The sequence below is a fragment of the Hypomesus transpacificus genome, chromosome 19, assembly GCF_021917145.1.
Source record: "Hypomesus transpacificus isolate Combined female chromosome 19, fHypTra1, whole genome shotgun sequence".
Taxonomy (NCBI): Eukaryota; Metazoa; Chordata; class Actinopteri; order Osmeriformes; family Osmeridae; genus Hypomesus; species Hypomesus transpacificus.
Window position 1 is genome coordinate 2,498,290 of NC_061078.1, and position 18,943 is coordinate 2,517,232.

General features: G+C 50.5%; 1 protein-coding gene across 1 annotated transcript in view; it reads right to left on the bottom strand.

The window, feature by feature from the left end:
* The window catches only part of cd276 (CD276 molecule), a 51,355-nt gene that overhangs the window by 24,716 nt on the left and 7,696 nt on the right, over positions 1 to 18,943 (bottom strand). Inside the window, 3 exon segments of the mRNA XM_047041592.1 lie at positions 13,285 to 13,456; positions 13,458 to 13,585; positions 14,790 to 15,140. Of these exon segments, the coding sequence (XP_046897548.1) occupies positions 13,285 to 13,456; positions 13,458 to 13,585; positions 14,790 to 15,140 (651 nt within the window).

Genomic DNA, 18,943 nt, shown 5'->3' on the forward strand with positions numbered 1-18,943 from the left:
GGAGAGGGGATCAAAGTGGCTTTCTCTGCAGCTGTCAGCTGAGTTTGGCCGGGCCCGGGCACAGACCCTCCTCCTTAGCCGTGACCAGAGGAGGGCAATATCCTCTGGTCCAAAGACGAGCCCACGGCAACAGGAGCCCCAGGGCTCATTCCCGACCAGCTGGGGGGATGAGGAGAAGGAAAGAAGGAGTCAATTAAGTGTCTCTTTCCTTGTGAGGCTGAACCAAAGGCCTGGCTTTTTCGAGCAGGGCAATTTGTGAATGTGTGTGTGTGAGTGTGTGTAAAAGAAAGAGGGGGGGGGGGAGATCAGGGGCTTCCTAGTGGTTCAGAGCTGATCAGAAGGGGGCCGCTTCAGACCAGGGGCTAGCCCTGGGGGGAGTGGCTCCCAGGCTGAGGCTTGACCCTGCTCCAGGGCCTCCGGGTCCCCTGAGCCAGCACACACTGACCGAGGGAGAGATCAAACTGGAGAAAGGCTGCCATCTTATTTCAGTCATCAAGAGATTGACTCGACCACGGCCACCCTTTGCTGTGCAACACATCACCATTCATCCAGTTTCCGACGGCCGTTTGCTGTAAATCACTCACTGGCCGTGGTCGGAAACAACTTGAGATGCATAGCAACTACTTTCAACTCCAAAATGATTCCAGGTTGAGACACACTCACACATCTCTCCCATTTAAATGGCAGTTAAAAGGTGAGGACAAAGTCAGTCAGGAAGAGATCAGCCAAAGAGGCCCTGTGATAGATGTGCAGGCACATCTTGCTGAGAACAAACAGTCCTGCCGCCACCGATTCAAGACCTCTTTATTTAGTGCCGTCTGGATGGAAGAGCCAACCTCAGAGGGTGATGATTGGCAGAAACAATAATACCAACACTAATGGAAACAGGAGCCCAACAGTATCAGAGGACAGGGATTAGCCTGCCAGGGAGACATGAGCAGGAATATGATTTACTTTTCTATCCAAGGAGGAGGGAGGGTGGGGGTGGGGGATGTTGTGTTTGGGGGGAGGGTGGCATTACACTGAATGAAAAACTTAGAATTAGTTTTGGCCTCTGGTCTGTTGTCACACTTTATCCTATCAGCCCCCCTCTTCCCCCCTCGTACCTCCGGCAGCCTTGCGTCCTGTTGCATCCCCTACTCTCGGGGCGTCAGAGGTTTCGCTCCAGCAGCAGTTGACTGGCTAGCATCTGTGTGTCCTTTCGCTATCTCCCGGCGCATATCTCAGAGAGAGGACAAGGAGCTCACCGGGAACAGGAACAAGTTGTCAAACAGAGATGGATGGGCACGGCTTTTAGTCCTGTCAGCATCTCCGAGTCTTCCTCTCTCGCTCTCTTTTTGCATTTCAATGAATTGCTTCTCAGCTAGAACCCCACGACTTGTCTTATTGGCATGCAAGGAGGAAGACCGCCCCTCTCCCTCTCTACGATGACCTGGCACTCATCTACTTACACAATTTGTCTGACGTTATTACCCTCCCCTCCATGCTGTGGGCTGGGGAGGAGGAGGGGGGCACACGCACACACACTGCGTAATGACTCTGTATTTATTGGGGTAAAAAGAGATGACAGCTGCCATGGAGAGAGAGACAGAGAGAGAGAGAGAGAGAGAGAGAGAGAGAGAGAGAGAGACAGAGAGAGAGAGAGAGAGAGAGAGAGAGAGAGAGAGAGAGAGAGAGAGAGAGAGAGAGAGAGAGAGAGAGAGAGAGAGAGAGAGAGAGAGAGAGAGAGGGGAGAGAGACAGAAGGGGAGGGGGGGAATAGGACTGGAATCAGAATGAAGCCTGAATGGTGTTGGTTTAAGTTCAGTCCTCTCTGAAAGTTGATTCGGCCATCAGCACATGTCTGGGGGTTCAGATGATGAGTTGAGGGAGGTCACCTCCTCCTGAAATGATTGTGACAGCTGATTTGATCCATCAAGGAGAGAAGACTCCCTGCAGTTGAATACTCATGTTCTGGGTATGCCTGGGCAGGACAGGGTTGAACTGGGCATGGCTGGTATTGGCAAAGGTGGAAAGGTGGAAAGGCAAGGCAAGGCAAGGCTAGTATGGCAGGGCAGGGCTACCAGTTGGTTAGATTGACCTGGTTTTGGATTAACAAAGCATGACAAAATAAGCAGAAACAAGATTTGAGCAAAAACTAGTCGGAATCCATTTTTGACTTTATGAAGGACAGCACCTTCTCAATTCAACCTGGATGCACAATTTTAAGTACTGTACATATCCAATGAAATTTGAATTTGAAAGTGTTTGCTGTGCCATAAAGCATTTGCTAACAAAATACCCAAAATGGCGACCACTAAATCCCCCATCTTATGTCATGTCTCATGGTGTTGTGTGGAGTCCAACAGCGCCTGGCATCGGGCTCAGCTCTCCCAGTCAGATCAAGGTATGGTGTGTAAAACAAGGGAATGTATACAACCGGATTTGGCGATGCATGAAAAAGAGAATAAGACAACCCCAGGTACATTCAGGAAGATGATTTTTTAAATCGTACTCAAATGTGCCCCTAGCAAGGTTAATGTGATGTTCTCATCCTTATGGTGCCTTCTAATCCCATACCCCAGTAGGAAGGCTAATTAAGTGTGTATACTGTTCAAAGCAAACAGCATGGCTTTCTTGTTAGCACCCGAGCCTGTGTGTGTGTGTGTGTGTGTGTGTGTGTGGTGGCAGCGGCGGAGTTTATAAACACTGGCCTGGGGGGACTTTGCTAAGTGTGGGAGGGAGAATAACACAACCCACACACACCTCCTCCACCAACCTCCCCCTAGCCCCTCCCCTAGTCCCTCCCAGCCCCTCAGAGGCCTCCATTAAAAACCTCCTCTGACGTCTGCTAACTGACAGAGACTCCATCACCACCGCACGCTCTCCCTCCACAGAGGCTGGCATTAAGATGTCGGAGGCAGAGTGGTCTATCGATTTTTCCCAGCTCTTCCATGAGCCGGAACAGGGCAGGCAAACTTTGGGTGCAATAATCAGTTTGAAAAGTCGTGTTCTCTAAATTTTTAATTAGCTCTAAAACAAGGTCTGAGAGAGAAGCGAGGGATTGTGTAGGAGGGAATCGCTAGTGACAGCTATCAGCGCCACGACCGACAATCTGCCGAGCTGATCAAGTTGGAGTGGAGTGAAAGAGCCGAGAGGAGGGAGAGACGAGGCCACACGGCTCTGATGGAGAGAGGGACGGAGAGACAGAGAGAGAGAGATAGAGAGAGAGGGTGAGAGAGAGACAGAGAGAGATAGAGAGAGAGAGAGAGGGTGATAGAGAGACAGAGAGAGAGAGACACAGAGAGAGAGATAGAGAGGGAGGGAGAGACAGAGAGAGAGAGAGAGAGAGATAGAGGGAGAGACAGGTGAGAGAGACATGGAGAGAGAGAAAGGGAGAAAGTTCAAGAGAACTGAAAGAGACTGAGAGAAATGAAAGAGAAATGCAAATTTCAAGCCATCCTGCCAAAGGCATTAAAGCCCAGATCTAATCCTAACCCGTACATATGCACTGGTTTAGGGCCAATCGCACCTTGCCAACACATGGAGCGATTAGGTGTTTGATCTTCATGTTTGACATACTGTATTTTCTAGATGTTTACCGAGAATTGTTTAATTGAGTAAAACCACACGGGGGTTATACACCAGAGAGTTGCATCAGTGACGATGACATTTTTAAACACATCATGACAGGTGTTAAGTTTAAGCACTGATCACAAAGCAGTAAGCCATTTCCACATCTCCCCCAAGCCTTAGTGGAGATAGCACGTTTCTTAGTATGTCTTGCCTTCTGCAGTATCACCAGGAGAATATATAATGACAGGAATTTTCTTAAAAAGATATGCCTTTGTATATCTTTGCCTAGGGCTCTCGTTATAATACAGCATTTCTCATTTTCCTCTGTGCTTACTGTGGAGATGAATGAACGCTCTCTATGCTCCAGAGCAGGGGTACAGGCAGAAATGTGCATGTATGAGTGTGTATGTGTGTGTGTGTGTGTATGTTGCTTTGTGTAACTACACTTGTGTGGACCAGAAATCCCCACAAGAATAGTAAACTAAGAAATAATTTACCTTGTGGTGAACCTTTCTTAGTCAAGTTCAACTTGAAGTGCTATTTCTAGAATATTTTACGGGGGTTTAGGGTTACAGTTAGATCCTCAATCAGGGTTGGGGTTAGGAGTTAGGGGATTATTGTATGGTTAGGGTTATGAGCTGAGGTAAGGTTTAGGGTTCAGGTTAGGTTTCAGGGTGAAGCTTGAGGTAGGGGTTGACTCACTCTAGAATAGTCTACATGTCTTCGACAGAGCCTGTTCTCACTCTAGAATAGTCTTCAAAGTAAGCTCGTACACGGAAGTGCACAATCCTCTGTTTCCATAGCAACACAATATGATGCTTATAAGAGCAGGCATGCTAATTAGTAATTCCTTGTGCCAAAGAGACTGTACAATGGTAAAAATTTAATAAATACTTTACAAGTTACCTAGGAGAGTGTGGTATGGGTGCAGATGAATAAACTGCACTGTGAACACAGCGATACACCCGGTGAAAGAAAGATGTTTTTGATCCGTCGTTACGACATTACAAGACTAAAAGAATTGGGACAATATAGAAATCGGACAATATACTACACCGTCTGTTTACTTAGTCAGTGCACAGAGTAGAGCCTACAAGAGTGAGTACAGGGGAGAAAGAAATCAAGTGTGTGTGTGTGTGTGTGCACGTGCGCACTTAACAAATAATCCACCCCCTCACACATGGCTGGCTGAGTCTTCCTCTCTCACTTCTTTGGAATGGCCATGTATCTCAGCAATACGAACCCCCCCCCCCCCCCCCCCCCCCCCCCCCCCCCCCACACACACACACACACACACACACATCCCCCTCTGAACTCACAGAACAGAACAAAGCGGGAGGTTTGAAGGCCCTCAGCCTCCACTTCCATTCAGAGCACCACACAGATTCCTTCCATCGACCTTCAGCCAAAGAAAATAGTGTTCCTTCTACACAGCGCACGGTAAATACCAACCAGGCAGTAAATTCATTTCAACACTCTGCAACACCTGAACTTAGCTTCTCGGTATTTGGAGGGTCTGGTGGAGTGGTACAGTCCAGTATGGGGTAGCTATCTGGTGCAGTGGTACAGTCCAGTAAAGGGTAGCTAGCTTGATCATACAGAGTGAATAACAACATCCATTATCTTCCAGTATTCATTATCTATTAGCCTGACAAAAAATATGACAATGGGCATGCAAAAGCTCTCCAAAATATCTCCATGGCCAATATATTGTTTTATGATTATTTTCACAGTGCACAATACTGGTGAAATCAACTGATCTTGATTCGGATGTGTGAATCAGAGTTATGTAGAGAGCTTGGTGAGAGTATACAGCCAATCCTATTGGCCATCCTGATCATAAGGGGAGCTGAACATTACCATGTACCCCTGCAATGAAAAATGCAGTTTTCCAGCGCAATTAACATACTGTCGAGTGTCCGATCACTAACAAAGGAACTCAAAGACTTGAGTCCCAGGGCTTTGAAAACCACTGGATATGTGATTTCTTTCAGCGTTTGTGTGTGTGTGTGTGTGTGCTTGCGTGAGTGCACACTCACTTAAGAGTTTCCTAAAGAGTTCCTTAACTCCAAGAGACTACTGGTACAATAGATCTAAATGTTTGATAACACACTTAACTCCAGCAACTCTGAATTGAAAGTTTGTACGCTCTCCATCCTCCTTTTGTAAGTTTCTCTATTATCCAGCGCTCTCAAATAATAGCTTACATAATCAAATGATATATTATCTGCCATGACAAGCAGCTAACACACCTCTCCTTTGTAGTACAGGTTCTTGTAAATTGAACTCACATACATTCAGCCGCTGCCTGAGCATGTACAGTAACGATGCTTCTCAAAGGGGCTTATTTCAACCCTGTGAATGAACACTCTCCCTTCAGCTAAAGAGTGAATGTGGCCATAATGGAACACAAGGTTCCACAGGCAGGTTCATTATACCGCCCAGAGACGTGCTTAGTTTCCCTCTATTACTCATTTAGCAGTTGTGTGAGTGCCCATGCTGGTGGCTTTAATCCCTGATCCCCACCTGCCCTCCTGGTGGGTGCTCTAGTCACCAGCAGGTGGTCATACTGTGTCATATCTCTCTCTCTCTCTCTCCGTCCCTCCCTCTCTCCCTCTCTCCCTCCCCCCTCCCTCTCTCCCTCCCCCCCTCCCTCCCTCCCTCCCTCCCTCCCTCCTTCTCTCTCTCGCTCTCTCCCTCTCTCTCTAGAAATCTTATTCCACACCCACCCACACCCGCACACATCAATCCTCCATATCACACTCCCTCTCTACATGACTGTGTTTGAAACATCGGGGCTGGCCCCGATGATGGCCTGGGAAAGTCTATCAGGAAACGATCATGTTCTATTACTGCAGGATCAAGCCAGAGCAGCAGTTTGAAATTTGAATGAGTTTGAAAGTGTCCTTAAGCCCTAGTTATGCAACAAACTTCCACTGACTAACTTTCTAACTTTATTTTGGCTTTTGACAGCATTTTGCAAGAACAGCTGTGATATCTTTTTTTGAAACTTTTTTATCTAGACGACCTATCTTCCAATTAGGAATGTCTTTAAGGCGGGTGTATTGGCATTGTTTACTTATTTAAATGTTAAGTGTGATGGGATTTTCTCACACATAAACCCAGTCAGACTGAAGAAGTTAGATGACACTGTAACAACCCCACCAGGAAGTGACACGTCGTGTTTATGCAGAAGCCGGGCTCCTCACACAGCTCAGTAAATGGCCGAGAGCACCCAGACAGATACATTATAGATATGACAGGCGCTTTAAATGCGGGTCAGCGAGCTGTCTCGCGTCGTTGATGGAAAGCCGCACTTACCGCGGAACCACCCACGACCAGACGGTGGTGGTGGTGGGTGGGGGATGAAATTAAACACAGTTGACAAAATTAATAAGGTGAGAGGAGTGAGTCTATTTCCCTTTGGACAGGTTGGCTGTCATGAGCTGCAGGTCGTCATGCGGCAGCGAAACAGGCGTGGCTAAAGAGGGCGAACCGGCAGCCAGATCTTAATGTGACCGGAAGGAGAGGGCACGACTCCAGTCTGCCTGCTGTACGCCGACGCTGGGGCAGGGTAGGAACGGACACTTCCACTGCGCCGTGATCGCCAGCGATCTCAAAGAGGGCCGTGGTATTCTACGCTATGACTCTGAGAGAGTGGGCAGTCTCTGCAAATGACTCACCATGATTGCATTTCTAAATACATAGTGACTCAACGGAGTTCCAGTTCAGTGCAAGTGTGCGCCCACTGTTTGGGGAGGTGTGTGTGTGCGTGTGTGTGTGTGTGTGTGTGTGTGTGTGTGTGTGTGTGTGACTAAGCTCCAGATCAAGGAGGATTGGTGAGGGGAGAGAGGAGTGGCTGGAACTCACCTCAGTAGGGCGATGACCACACTAGGTACATGCTTAACTTTCAATACACACACTGTAATCAATTACCGGTCTCTCTTGAGATCTCAGGGATAGAGCTGCCTATTTCAGACACAGGCTAAATCTCCTAGCACTCCTAATTGAAAAGACATTACGCTGCTAGACAATACTCTTTGTGTATAGTTAGCCATCGATTCGGATTGTTTCATGGCCCAGAACAAAGCAATTTTCGTAGGGTGCAAACATCCTATGTGGAACAACAATTCATGGTCTTATCTCATGTGGAGTTTAAGCACAAATAAATGGATATGAATAATTAAAGGGAGAGCCTTTGAAGGTATGCCCAACCACTTTTTCCGGTGGCCATTCTCTGGCTCAATGTCTCTGAAAGGCTGCAGCTAATATGATTTTATATTGTGAAGCAAACACTGACGGCAGGCCTCCCCGAAACCAATCCCTCTTACAGGATTTAGCAGGGACTGTGTGAAATGTACACTGTAGGCATCCCCTTGGCCTCCCCCCAAAGTGCTCACTTGTGGGCCCAAATCAAAGTGAGGCTGATCAATGACAAAAGAGGGGCTTTGACTTCTTTACTGAGGTCATATACATAGCCTGTTCTGGAAAGACAAGCAGGGGTGGGGACATCAAAAGACAGGTTCCCTGCAGGCATAAATATGTCACTGTCCTCAGTGTGACTAGGGGCTACGGAAAGCTCTCCCAAAGGGCCAAGGACACTCTGACTGTTTAGGCTACGAGTACTCTGAGGTGAAATGTAGAGCAACCTCTCGCCCCCTCCCCCACCCCCCACCGCCTCTACACACACGCACACAAACCACTCACAGTATAAACAGCATTTCACAGCAGAGGTGAGTCACAAACGCCTTTATATGTGCCGAAAGAGTATGCCACACAAAGAGCATAGAGCCGTACCAACAACAAAAAAACAAGAAAAAACTTCTGAACCAGGAGGAAAGAAAAACGTGAAGATGGCAGGGAGAGAAGCAACATAGAAGGGAATAAATCCCAATACAAAGAGGAGAAGCTCTTTTTATCTCTCTGATTGTACGATTCTATGAGAGCAATGCAGTGAACTGGAACCAGCCCAGCCTTAATCCCTCATTCAAGCCAACAATCCCTCAGAGCTGCAAACGACAAGAGTGAGAGCATGACAAATAATATTGCTGGGCTATAATACAGGGATAAAACTTCCCATAGTGATGGCTTGGAGGAGGACATTCAAACAACTCAGCTCGGTGACAGGAACAAGTGGTCCCCAGTTAATAACGCTGATAGGAAATAATGTGCTTACAAAGCTGCCAGTGCTGCCTACCTGAATTTATTTTAGATTGGCCCCCACCCTCTATTATTCCATCTACCCATTTGGTTGTTTTCTCTGTCTGGACTCCTGATAAGACAGAGCGTGCATTCAGAGCAGGAGAGAGAGAGACAGAGAGAGAAAGAGAGAGAGAGAGACGGAGAGAGAGATAGAGAGACAGAGAGAGAGAGAGAGAGAGAGAGAGAGAGAGAGAGAGAGAGAGAGAGAGGAGAGAGAGAGAGAGAGAGAGAGAGAGGAAGGCCTGTTTGTACATTGGACACTAATTAATACAGTGCTCCATCGGGAGAGCTGCGTGTGTGTGCTGCTCTGCTGACAACGGATTCATTTATACGGCTGTTTTTCCTCTTCTCCAAAGGATCCGTTTAATTGCATTTAAATTAGACCTGTAAAAAAGTTGAGTGGGGAACAAGGAGTAATACAGTGTTTTGTTTTTAGCTTCCTCTGCTTGCTTGTTTTATAGGCTGGCATACGCTTGGAGAGGCCTGGCAGGTACCAATTTAGACGGCAACATACGTCAGGAAGAAGCTTCTGGAACAGATAATAACATGGTCGGAGGGGTGAAAAGGAAAGAGGCTAGCAGAAAATGTAATGAAGGAAAAAAGAAATTGGAAAAAAAATAGATTCTGCCGCCGTGTTGTCCGCAGTCCACTTATCTAACTTGACCGTGATGCAGGCTCCTATTGCCGATTCAAACTAACATTTGCGTACGGAGGCATGGATGTGCGTGTGGAAAAAGAAAATACGTTGAACAAGTGTGTGTGCCTGTCAGCGAGTTCAAAAGAAGTGAGGGAGAGGAGAGAGGGAGGGGGATAGAGAGAGAGAGATAGAGAGGGAGAGAGCGAGGAACACAATTGCGTGCGTTTCTGTAGGTCTAGACCTATTGGTGTAAAGGGTTGGGCCCTCCCATGAGGGCGAGGGAGCTGGGCAGTCCTCCAGGGAACACAGTGCAGCAGATTGGAGAAGCTGAGTAGCCTAGCCCAGACCGCCCCCCCCCCCCCCCCCCCATCCTCCACTGTCAGCGACTCCGGCTCCTGCCTGTCAGCCAGGCATGCCGCTGGGAAACAAGTGAGCTCAGCAAACACTCCCAGGCTCCCGTCTCCCCCATCTCCTCCTCTGTCATCGGCCTCTTGCTGACCACCTCCCTCCCACTCTCTGTCCTCTAGTCCCTCCCTTCCTTTCTCCCTCCGTCTCTATCTAAAGCTGCGGCCGGGAGGTTGTGCTGCGCCAGCACCGGAGGAGGGCCCGGAGGACCGGCCACCTCGCAGACCCCGCCGTAAGGACAAGCCAAGCCCCCCGTTCAGGGAGGATCAGTGGAAGCCATGAGGAGAAAATGCCAGGTCCCACGAAGGACATGACTGGGTTTGGAGGATGGCAGAGAGGTCACAGTGGGCTGAGGAAGGGAGAGGAGGAGAGGCAGAGCACAGGTAGGATTTAGTGAGTCTGAGCTGTAGTGACAGTAGGCTAGCAGACAGGCAGAGAAACAGGCAGACAGGCAGGCAGGCTGAAAGGCAGGCAGGCAGGCAGACAGGCAGAGAGAAAGACAGACAGACATACAGGCAGGCAGTCAGGCAGGCAGGCAGGCAGGCAGGCAGGCAGGCAGGCAGGCAGGCAGGCAGGCAGGCAGGCAGGCAGGCAGGCAGGCAGGCAGGCAGGCAGGCAGGCAGGCAGGCAGGCAGGCAGGCAGGCAGGGTGTTTGAGTTCATGTGAGGGCTGCAGCTGCTTCTCCTTGTCAATAGAAGGCTCCATAATGGCAGGAATAAGCCCATGAATGTCTTTTGAGGGCTGTCAGTGGCTGGCTGTGATTGAACCTTACTTTAATCTGCAAAATACATCCATCAATATTATATAGACCTACATAGTGAGGTCTGACCTGGGCTCTGCTAGACCCTCACCTCCACTGTAAGGTAGGTGTGTAAGTATGTGCTGGGCTGCAGAATGTATGATGTAGCCAGCACCGTGGGGAGTTGTTGTGATTGGAGGGGCGCTCAAAGTGCTTTTGATCATAAAAGAGGCATGATTCACACAGGAATCTTAACTCATGCAGCGTCTCAACACGCCACAACCATAAGACCACACAGTTCCACCGCCCGCTTAAGTGTTCATATTCAAAAAATTCACCTTGTCAAACGTCCTTTTTTAGGGGGGGGGGGGGGCCCAAGGGGAGGATAATATTACTACTGTAATTTTCAATCAGAGATTGGATGTGTGAAATTCTAATGCGCCTGGTCTCTCTCTCTCTTTCTCTCTGTTTTGCTCCCTTCCACCCTTCTTCTGTCTCTCTCCAGTCCTCCTATTTGGGAGTAGTCCACTTTGAATCCTAAGCAGATTTCACCCCTCCCTGTAATAGGATTGTCAGAAGGCAGAGTCTGGTAGCCGCTGCACTGTGATTATACTGTGTATTTACTACATAAACTCCAATCCACACACCAAAATACCAGCAGAGGAGTTGCGCTGGGTCAAAATTAATTACAGAAGTTGTTAAGCATACAGCAGCTCTTGTAAACAAATGCAAATACATTCCCATATCAAACAAGCCCCTTGTATCCCGCCCGGCACACAAACATATTTGAAGCTTGTTTACTAACAAGTTAGGGCCATCGTCTGACTGGGAGAGTTCCGGAGGTAGAAAGCGATCGTCTTTCTGTACCCTGGGGCCCTCTCACCATGCCCACGCTGACTCTCAGCGAGGAGTTCTCATGTTTGGTGTCTCTCCATCCCTTTCTTTTACTCACCGCGTCTGTTCCCCTGCTTCTTTCAATTTGCCCGTTATGTTGTTTCATTTGCCTGACACCTCTCTCTCCTTCTCTCTCCCTCTCTCTCCCCCCCTCTCTCTCCTTCTCTCTCCCTCTCTCTCCCCCCCCCTCTCTCTCCCCCCCCTCTCTCTCTCCTTCTCTCTCCCTCTCTCTCCCCCCCCTCTCTCTCCCCCCTCTCTCTCCCCTCCCTCTCTCTCCCTCTCTCTGTCTCTCTCTCTCTTTCCCTCCCTCCCTCTCTCTCTCTCTCTGCAGAGAAGGCTTCAGAGCGCATGCCTGTAGTTCCGCAGAGCCGAACAGATCACCTTTCGTTATGAGCCCGCTTCTGCGCCGACCCTAAACAGCCTCTCGGCGGAGAACAAAGGCTGGCAGTCCGTCTGACCAGAGACGTGAGCGGGAGTGTTTGAGGACGGACACCTCAGCACATCCACAGAGGGAGATCAGGCCTCCTCAAATACCGCGCTGGCTCAGATCCCTGCTACGTCCCTCCCTTTTCCCTCACCTCCGATAGGTGCTGGGGGGAGACCCACGCGGGCACTCCCAGTGACCTGCTTTTAACAACCTCTTTGTGGATTTTGTTGCTATGGTATAGTGACACGGCTCCAGGAAATCCAAGTCCAATCCTACTTGGCTAAGAGGTGGTGGCATGCTTGATGACCTATATGTTCCACTTCTTTTTTTGATTATATAATAAGAGCGTACTTCCACACGGTGGTCGCCAGAGCAGAGGCGTGGGGCCGACCTGCCTAACTGCATTCCAGCCAGACGGCCTTCCACATCCTGCTGCCAGAGACCAGAGTCATTTCCCAGCCCAGCGGAGCAGCACTCCTCGACCCCCACGACCTCCCCAGCTCCAGCCCTGCGCCAGCCCAGAGAGCAGGCCCCTGCAGCCCGCTGCCACCCAGGCCTCCTCGCCTGTTATTTATGAGCTATTTCACACAGCGCTGGTCCCATTAGAGGCCCAGCCTTGGCCAGCCATACACACCCGCCATGCACTCAACACTGTGTACACCAGCAGGGTGGCAAGAGGACAGGAGAAGGGGCCTGGGGGGGCCCAGGAGGGGGGAGGGGGGGCTGAGAGGAAGGAGACCTGAGGGGATCGGCTAACATGCACATCCAGCTCCTGGGTGGCACACTGCGGCAGTAGGCTGGCGCGACCAGTCTTAAGATAGCTACTGGAACGGCTATTTCTTTCCACTTACCCTGGAAATTAAATGCTTTATCACCTTCTTGCATTACAAATGCCAGATGAACAGTTATTTTAGTTTCATAGAAATCATCTGGGAAATAATTACCCGTTGATCTAATTTAACGATGTACGAGAACTGATGGTTACGCTCATTGGGCTGTAATTGGACATTTTGTTCGTTCCCATTCATTTCCGTGGAAACAGAACAGATACTCGCTCACTGGGCGGAGGGAGAGCTGGGGAAAATATTTGAATCTTCACAGCAACGAAGATTTGACTGGCGGATTGATTTACAAAAGCAAACAAGACTTTAATGGGCAACTGGGCGTGCTCTGTGTGAGCAAAAACAAGATGAGAGAAACAGCGGCGGCATTAAAACACTGTGAGAAGACAGGGAACAGGCTGGTTTACTCTACAGCAATAGAAGGCTAGGGCCATGGTCAGAGATGACAGCTGCCATGGAGAGAGAGAGAGAGAGAGAGAGAGAGAGAGAGAGAGAGAGAGAGAGAGAGAGAGAGAGAGAGAGAGAGAGAGAGAGAGAGAGAGAGAGAAAGAAAATAGAAAATAGAGACAGACGGACACACCCACCTGTGATGGTGACGGAGGCGTGGCCCTCCTCCCCTAGCAAGGGATTGGTCAGTCGGCAGCTGAAGGTGCTGTTGGGCTCCAGGACCACCGTCAAGATGCTGCGCACGCTGAACAAGCCCTCCTCGTTGGCCACCACGGAGGTGGTGACGTTGTCCGTCAGGTTGCGCCCCGCCTCCGTCCTGCCAGAGCACGTCAGCCTCAGGGTAGCCTCCGTAGGCCACGCAGGTCAGCTCCACCTCCTCGCCCGGCCGCAGGTTCCCCGAGTCTGCGGCCAGCGTCACCTGGGGTTTGGAGTAGGGGGCTGGGGGAGAGAGAGAGGCTGAGTTCAGCTAGATTATCAGCAGTGAGAGACACCCTGGGAACTGGTTGACATGATTCCCATTAAATTCTTAATTACATTTAGGGAGCTTAGCATAACACAGAGCTTAAGATCCCACAGACATCGTCTGTAGCACGTCCTGGAGCTTCCTCCCTCCTCACCTCCCCCAACACCCCCTGTGAGAGACACAGCCCCCCGCCTCGTCCCAGGAGCGAGACACACAGCCAAGCTCTAACCCAGGGAGGGGAAGGCTGGGAGGGGAAGGCTGGGAAGGGGCAAGGGGACTGGCACAGCGGGTCTGACAGGGCGAAGACACAAGCAGAGAGGCGGAGAGGGGAAGTGGACATATTCCCCAAGCCAATCACGACACAGCAAACAACAGGAAGGGGTGCGGTAACAGGGATGTGGGTGGTCCAATAAGTGACCTAAGCTGCCTGTGAGAAGTGGGCTCTAACTACACAGTGTCCCCTACCAAGACGCATGTCGGTGTGGCAACACACAAAACCTTCCAGGCTTCCCCGGTTTGATTGACAGGCCCATTTCCATGGAGACCACGTTTCATTTTCCTCAAAGCACTGTGGGAAGGAAAGTCTACCACGTTAACTGTAAATGCCAGCTAAAAATAATACATCTATAAATCTAATGCATGAAAAGGGGGCAATTTGTCACTGTTTGAGTCCGCCTCATTGTTTTCCCTGTCTCCCCAGCCAAGAGGAAAAATGCCAGGCATTAACACTGCCTAATGCACATGCATCTAACGAGAAGCAACGATAAAACAACAGGCCTGGAGATGAGTAGGAAGGGAAGGGGTTGATGAAAGTCATGCGTAAAGCCATAAAGCGTAAGGGAAAAGCGCAGTCGACTGCCGTGATTGCTGGATGACGGTCCAACACCACAACAGAGCTGTTAGGGAACGCTCAATCGTTCTGATCATCGATGATCACTGAATATTGACAGACATCGCGGAACGCAATCAGAGATTATTGACGTGGTGCAAGCTATCGAGCAGTCCTGGATGGAAATAAGGGGTTTAATCACTACTGTCAGAGTTGTATTTTGGAATGATAGGAGAGGTGGAGTGACATGGGGGGGGGCAGTGTGTGATGATCACTATGGGCCCCACTTTACTCCCTGTGTAAGTACCCCCTGCCATACACACACACACACACAGCTGGTCGCGACTCACCAGCCACCTGAAGCAGCAGGGCAGCGCTCCCGTAGGTGTCCACCCTGACGAAGCAGGTGTAGCTGCCCTCGTCGGCCACGCCCACCCGCCGCAGGAGGAGCGAGGCGTTGCCCGATGCCAGCTGGGCAGGAAACAGGCTGGTGCGGTTGGCGAAGCTCTCGCCCTGGTCCTCCAGCTGGTCCTGGCTGCCGTAGTAACTGTGCACGCTGCGCTTGGTGTCGGTCAGCTGCCAGAAGACGCTCAGGTCAGACAGGTTGAAGGGGCCGACTTGACCGAAGGAGCAGTCGAGGGTGGCGTCCACGCCGTACAGCGCCACCACTGGCTGCTCGGGAACCTGCACCTCAAAATGAGCTGGAGGGAGAGACAGAAGAAGAGGATGTGGCCAATGGCAGATTTTGTTTAAACAAGAGACTTGATATGGAAAATGATTCAATGATGGATGAATGTTTTAGGTTATCCAGCATCCTCTTGGAGGTTGTGGTGAGTAGGTGAGATGGTAGTCAATGGATGAGTACAAAAAGGCGCATTGGGGTCAGGTGATGGGTTTTTTCCAATCCTCGGATACTCAGTATCAGTAAGTATGTGCTGGCTGTCTAGTCCGAGATGTGAGATGTCTGCTGGGATCCACAGAGCCATGGTTACACGAGGCAGTCTTGTCCCCCTCACCACCAAAACAGGCAGTTGGCTGCATAAGCAGTCTGACTTGGTAGTCCTCCCAGACAACCCAGGGTGCTGCCTGCCCGTTCCTCTGCCTGTTCTTCAGGTATCACAGTATCAGCATTCTCCATTGATCCTACTGTCTGAGCACATCCAGGCCAGAGCCTGTGACGGGCATCACACGCTAGTAAACAGGACGGAGGAGCCATATCAAGATGGGGTTTTTCCCTGGGTTGTTTTCTTCTTCCTGTTTGTCCTCTTTGTACACTGTCTGTCAGGCATCAGATTGGTATGAAACTGTTTCTGATGATGCCAAGGTTCAGGCATTGCCTACAAATTACTACCCCAATTAAGAAGATGCCACACTTTCATCCTCGCACAGAGCTGGATGAGAAGGCTCGGTCAAGGCAGAGCTATTGTGGAGACACAAAGACAAGACCACACACAGGAGACCAAGCACATTCCACACCCCTCGACTCCTCTGCAGGCACACTGCCACCTACTGGATCACTGGGTAACTACAAGACGTCGGGCTAACTAGAGCACGGGAAAACAAATCTTGACATCCAAAATTACACCATCCACTCCATCCTAGCATGCCAGGAGAACACAAGAACACAAGCAGCAGTAACTGGCAATCACAACTGTGTGCTGCAAACGGTTATACACCACAATTCTCTCTGCCCTGTTGAGAAAAGGAGAAAGCTGTGTTTTTCAATTTTTTTGGGGGGGGGGGGTCCTGTGACAGTGATTACAAAAGCCGCTGCTGCCTCTATTAGTTGTTCCGAGCCTGCCTCGCTGAGAGGCAGGGCTTCATTGTTGTGAGCCTAGCTGGCTAGACACCCGTACATTCTACATATGCTTTTAAGGGCATCTGTGCTGGCGCTGGGCAGCGTTTGGGGAGGGGAATGTGGAAGCAGGCAGCTTTTGGGCGGCCTAGAGTGTCAGTGACAGCCCCCTTAGGAGTGTCCACGTGGTTGTGGGTGGGGGAGGGGGGATGGAGGCGGGGAGGGGGGAGGGAGGGGGGAGGGAGGGGGGAGGGAGGCGGGAAGGAGGGGGGAAGTGGACAGAGAGCAATTAGATCCCTCCCCAAGCAGGCGGAGATGACTCACGGCAGCGGGTTCATACGGGATGAAGGGATGAAGGGGGGAGGAGAGAAAGAGAGGAGAACAAGAGGGCAGCTACTGAGCGTACACTTAAAGACAATATCAGGAAACAGGCTAGGGGGAGAGAGACAGAGAGAGAGAGATGAGAGAGACAGAGAGAGAGAGGAGAGAGAGAAACAGACCGAGAGCGAGACAGAGAGATGAGAAAGAGACTGTCTCACACAGTTATCCCTTACCACAGGACTAGCACCATGTCAGAGAAAAGACAAATGTATCACCTCCCACCCCCACCTTCCCTTTCTGCCTCTCTTCCTTTTTAACACTCTCTCCGTTCTTTGACTGGTGATATTTCCCCTGCCTGCTCCCTAGGGGGCAGCACATTAACACCCCGCCACGCAGCACGGAGGAGGAGATCGCTGTGGGAGGACCGTTTCACACCGTGCTGGAGGGGGGAGGGGCGCTTGTTCTTTGACGTCATGGAAACAAGAGCCTCTGATCCAAAACCTTGAGAGGTGAAATAGCAGCCATTTAAACCAATCGCTGCTTTTTCAAGAAGCTTGTTTTTTTTCCTCGGTTTTCCTTAGAACGCAGTGTACGTACACACACACACACACACAGCACACCTAGGTAGTGGGAGTTATAGTGTCAAAGTATTCAGAGACAGAAGCAATCTGAGCTGCTGTGTCCTCTAGACAGCAGGCCCTTGGCGTGTGTGTGTGAGTGTGTGTGTGTGAGTGTGTGTGTGTGTGTGTGAGTGTGTGTGAGCACGGCCAGCCCAGGGCTCTCCCCCTGTGAGTGGATGAAGAGATGCTGAAAGCAGGCTGAGGAGGGGAGACGGCAGGCTGTCTGGATTTACACCCTCCACTTTGTGTTTATGGGCCCTGGCTCTGTTTGAGTGCCCGCAATACAGAGCCAGGGAACTTTCACAGCCAACATGAAATAAACTCATTAAAGCCCCAGCGAACGCTGCCACCTTTCCCCCCGCAGGGCCCCCGCAGGGCCCCGAGCACGGCCCCCGACAACAGCCCCAGACGATATTGCAATACATACATCCCATCCCTCACTATCCTCATTCAGCTCTCCCTTCCACCCCCCCAAACCCCCCCGCCCCCCAACCTCCATCCAGCGGTGATGGGTGGCGCCGACCCCTCATCCAGATCAGCGCTCCCAGACACGGGGCCCTGGTGTGAGAGGCAGAGTGGGGCTCTGAGAGGCAGCGTGGCAGGCAGGCAGGTAGACAGGGGGTGGGATGATCAGAGGCCTCACACACAGCCAGGCTGACAGGGTGACACACACGGCTGTTTGGTAAACAAATTCACCGAGTCACGGCGGCGGTGACATCTCACCTCGCTCCTCCCGACGCAGACGGGGCGTGCGTGCGAGAGCCGGGGGCGCGTGCAGCTCGCCCACATCTCCTCCCACCTCCACACGCGGGCGCACGCACACGCACCAACAAACAGAGATGAACACACCAGGTTGTGCCCAAGTAGCCAGGTACAGACACAGTCCCACGTGCACATGCACACACACACACCCAGGAAGACAGGCACACACACACACACACAGGAAGACAGGCACACACACACACACCCAGGAAGACAGGCACACACACACACACGCACACAGGAAGACAGGCACACACACACACACCCAGGAAGACAGGCACACACACACACACCCAGGAAGACAGGCACACACACACACACCCAGGAAGACAGGCACATGCACGGATTGTTATTCCTCTCAGGTGGAGCTCCTGACAGCTCCACAGCAGCACACACTCTGAAGCAGCAATCGACACTGGGCACAGGGCGCTCTGACAATGTTACACACTGTTACAACACTGGCCCAAAACAGACAGGTTCACATCAACATGCCCTTTGAGAGAGAGTGTGTTAGAGAGTGAGTGAATGAGTGAAAGAGAGAGAGAGAGAGAGAGAGAGAGAGAGAGAGAGAGAGAGAGAGAGAGAGAGAGAGAGAGAGAGAGAGAGAGAGAGAGAGAGAGAGAGAGAGAGAGAGAGAGAGAGAAAAAAAAACACACAGGTTCATCTATATATATATTCCATAACACCCAGGGCCTCCTTCCACCCCTACATTAACACTCACACACACACACACAAACAAGGTTCAATTACACCATGCTTATACCCATTTTCCACTATACAAACCCAATAGAAACCTGCTTTTTGAAGTACCTCTCTCTCTCTATCAATAGCATTGAGTTGCACATAGATTATCATCCAGGACTCTCCCCTTAACACATGTTAAATCAGTCCTGTTTGATAGCAGCCACACCACCAACAGACCATAGAGTCCCTCATGAACAAGATACCAATATTCAGTAGCCTGATGGACTCCTGTTGGAAGCGTGGCAGAGAAAAACACACTTTT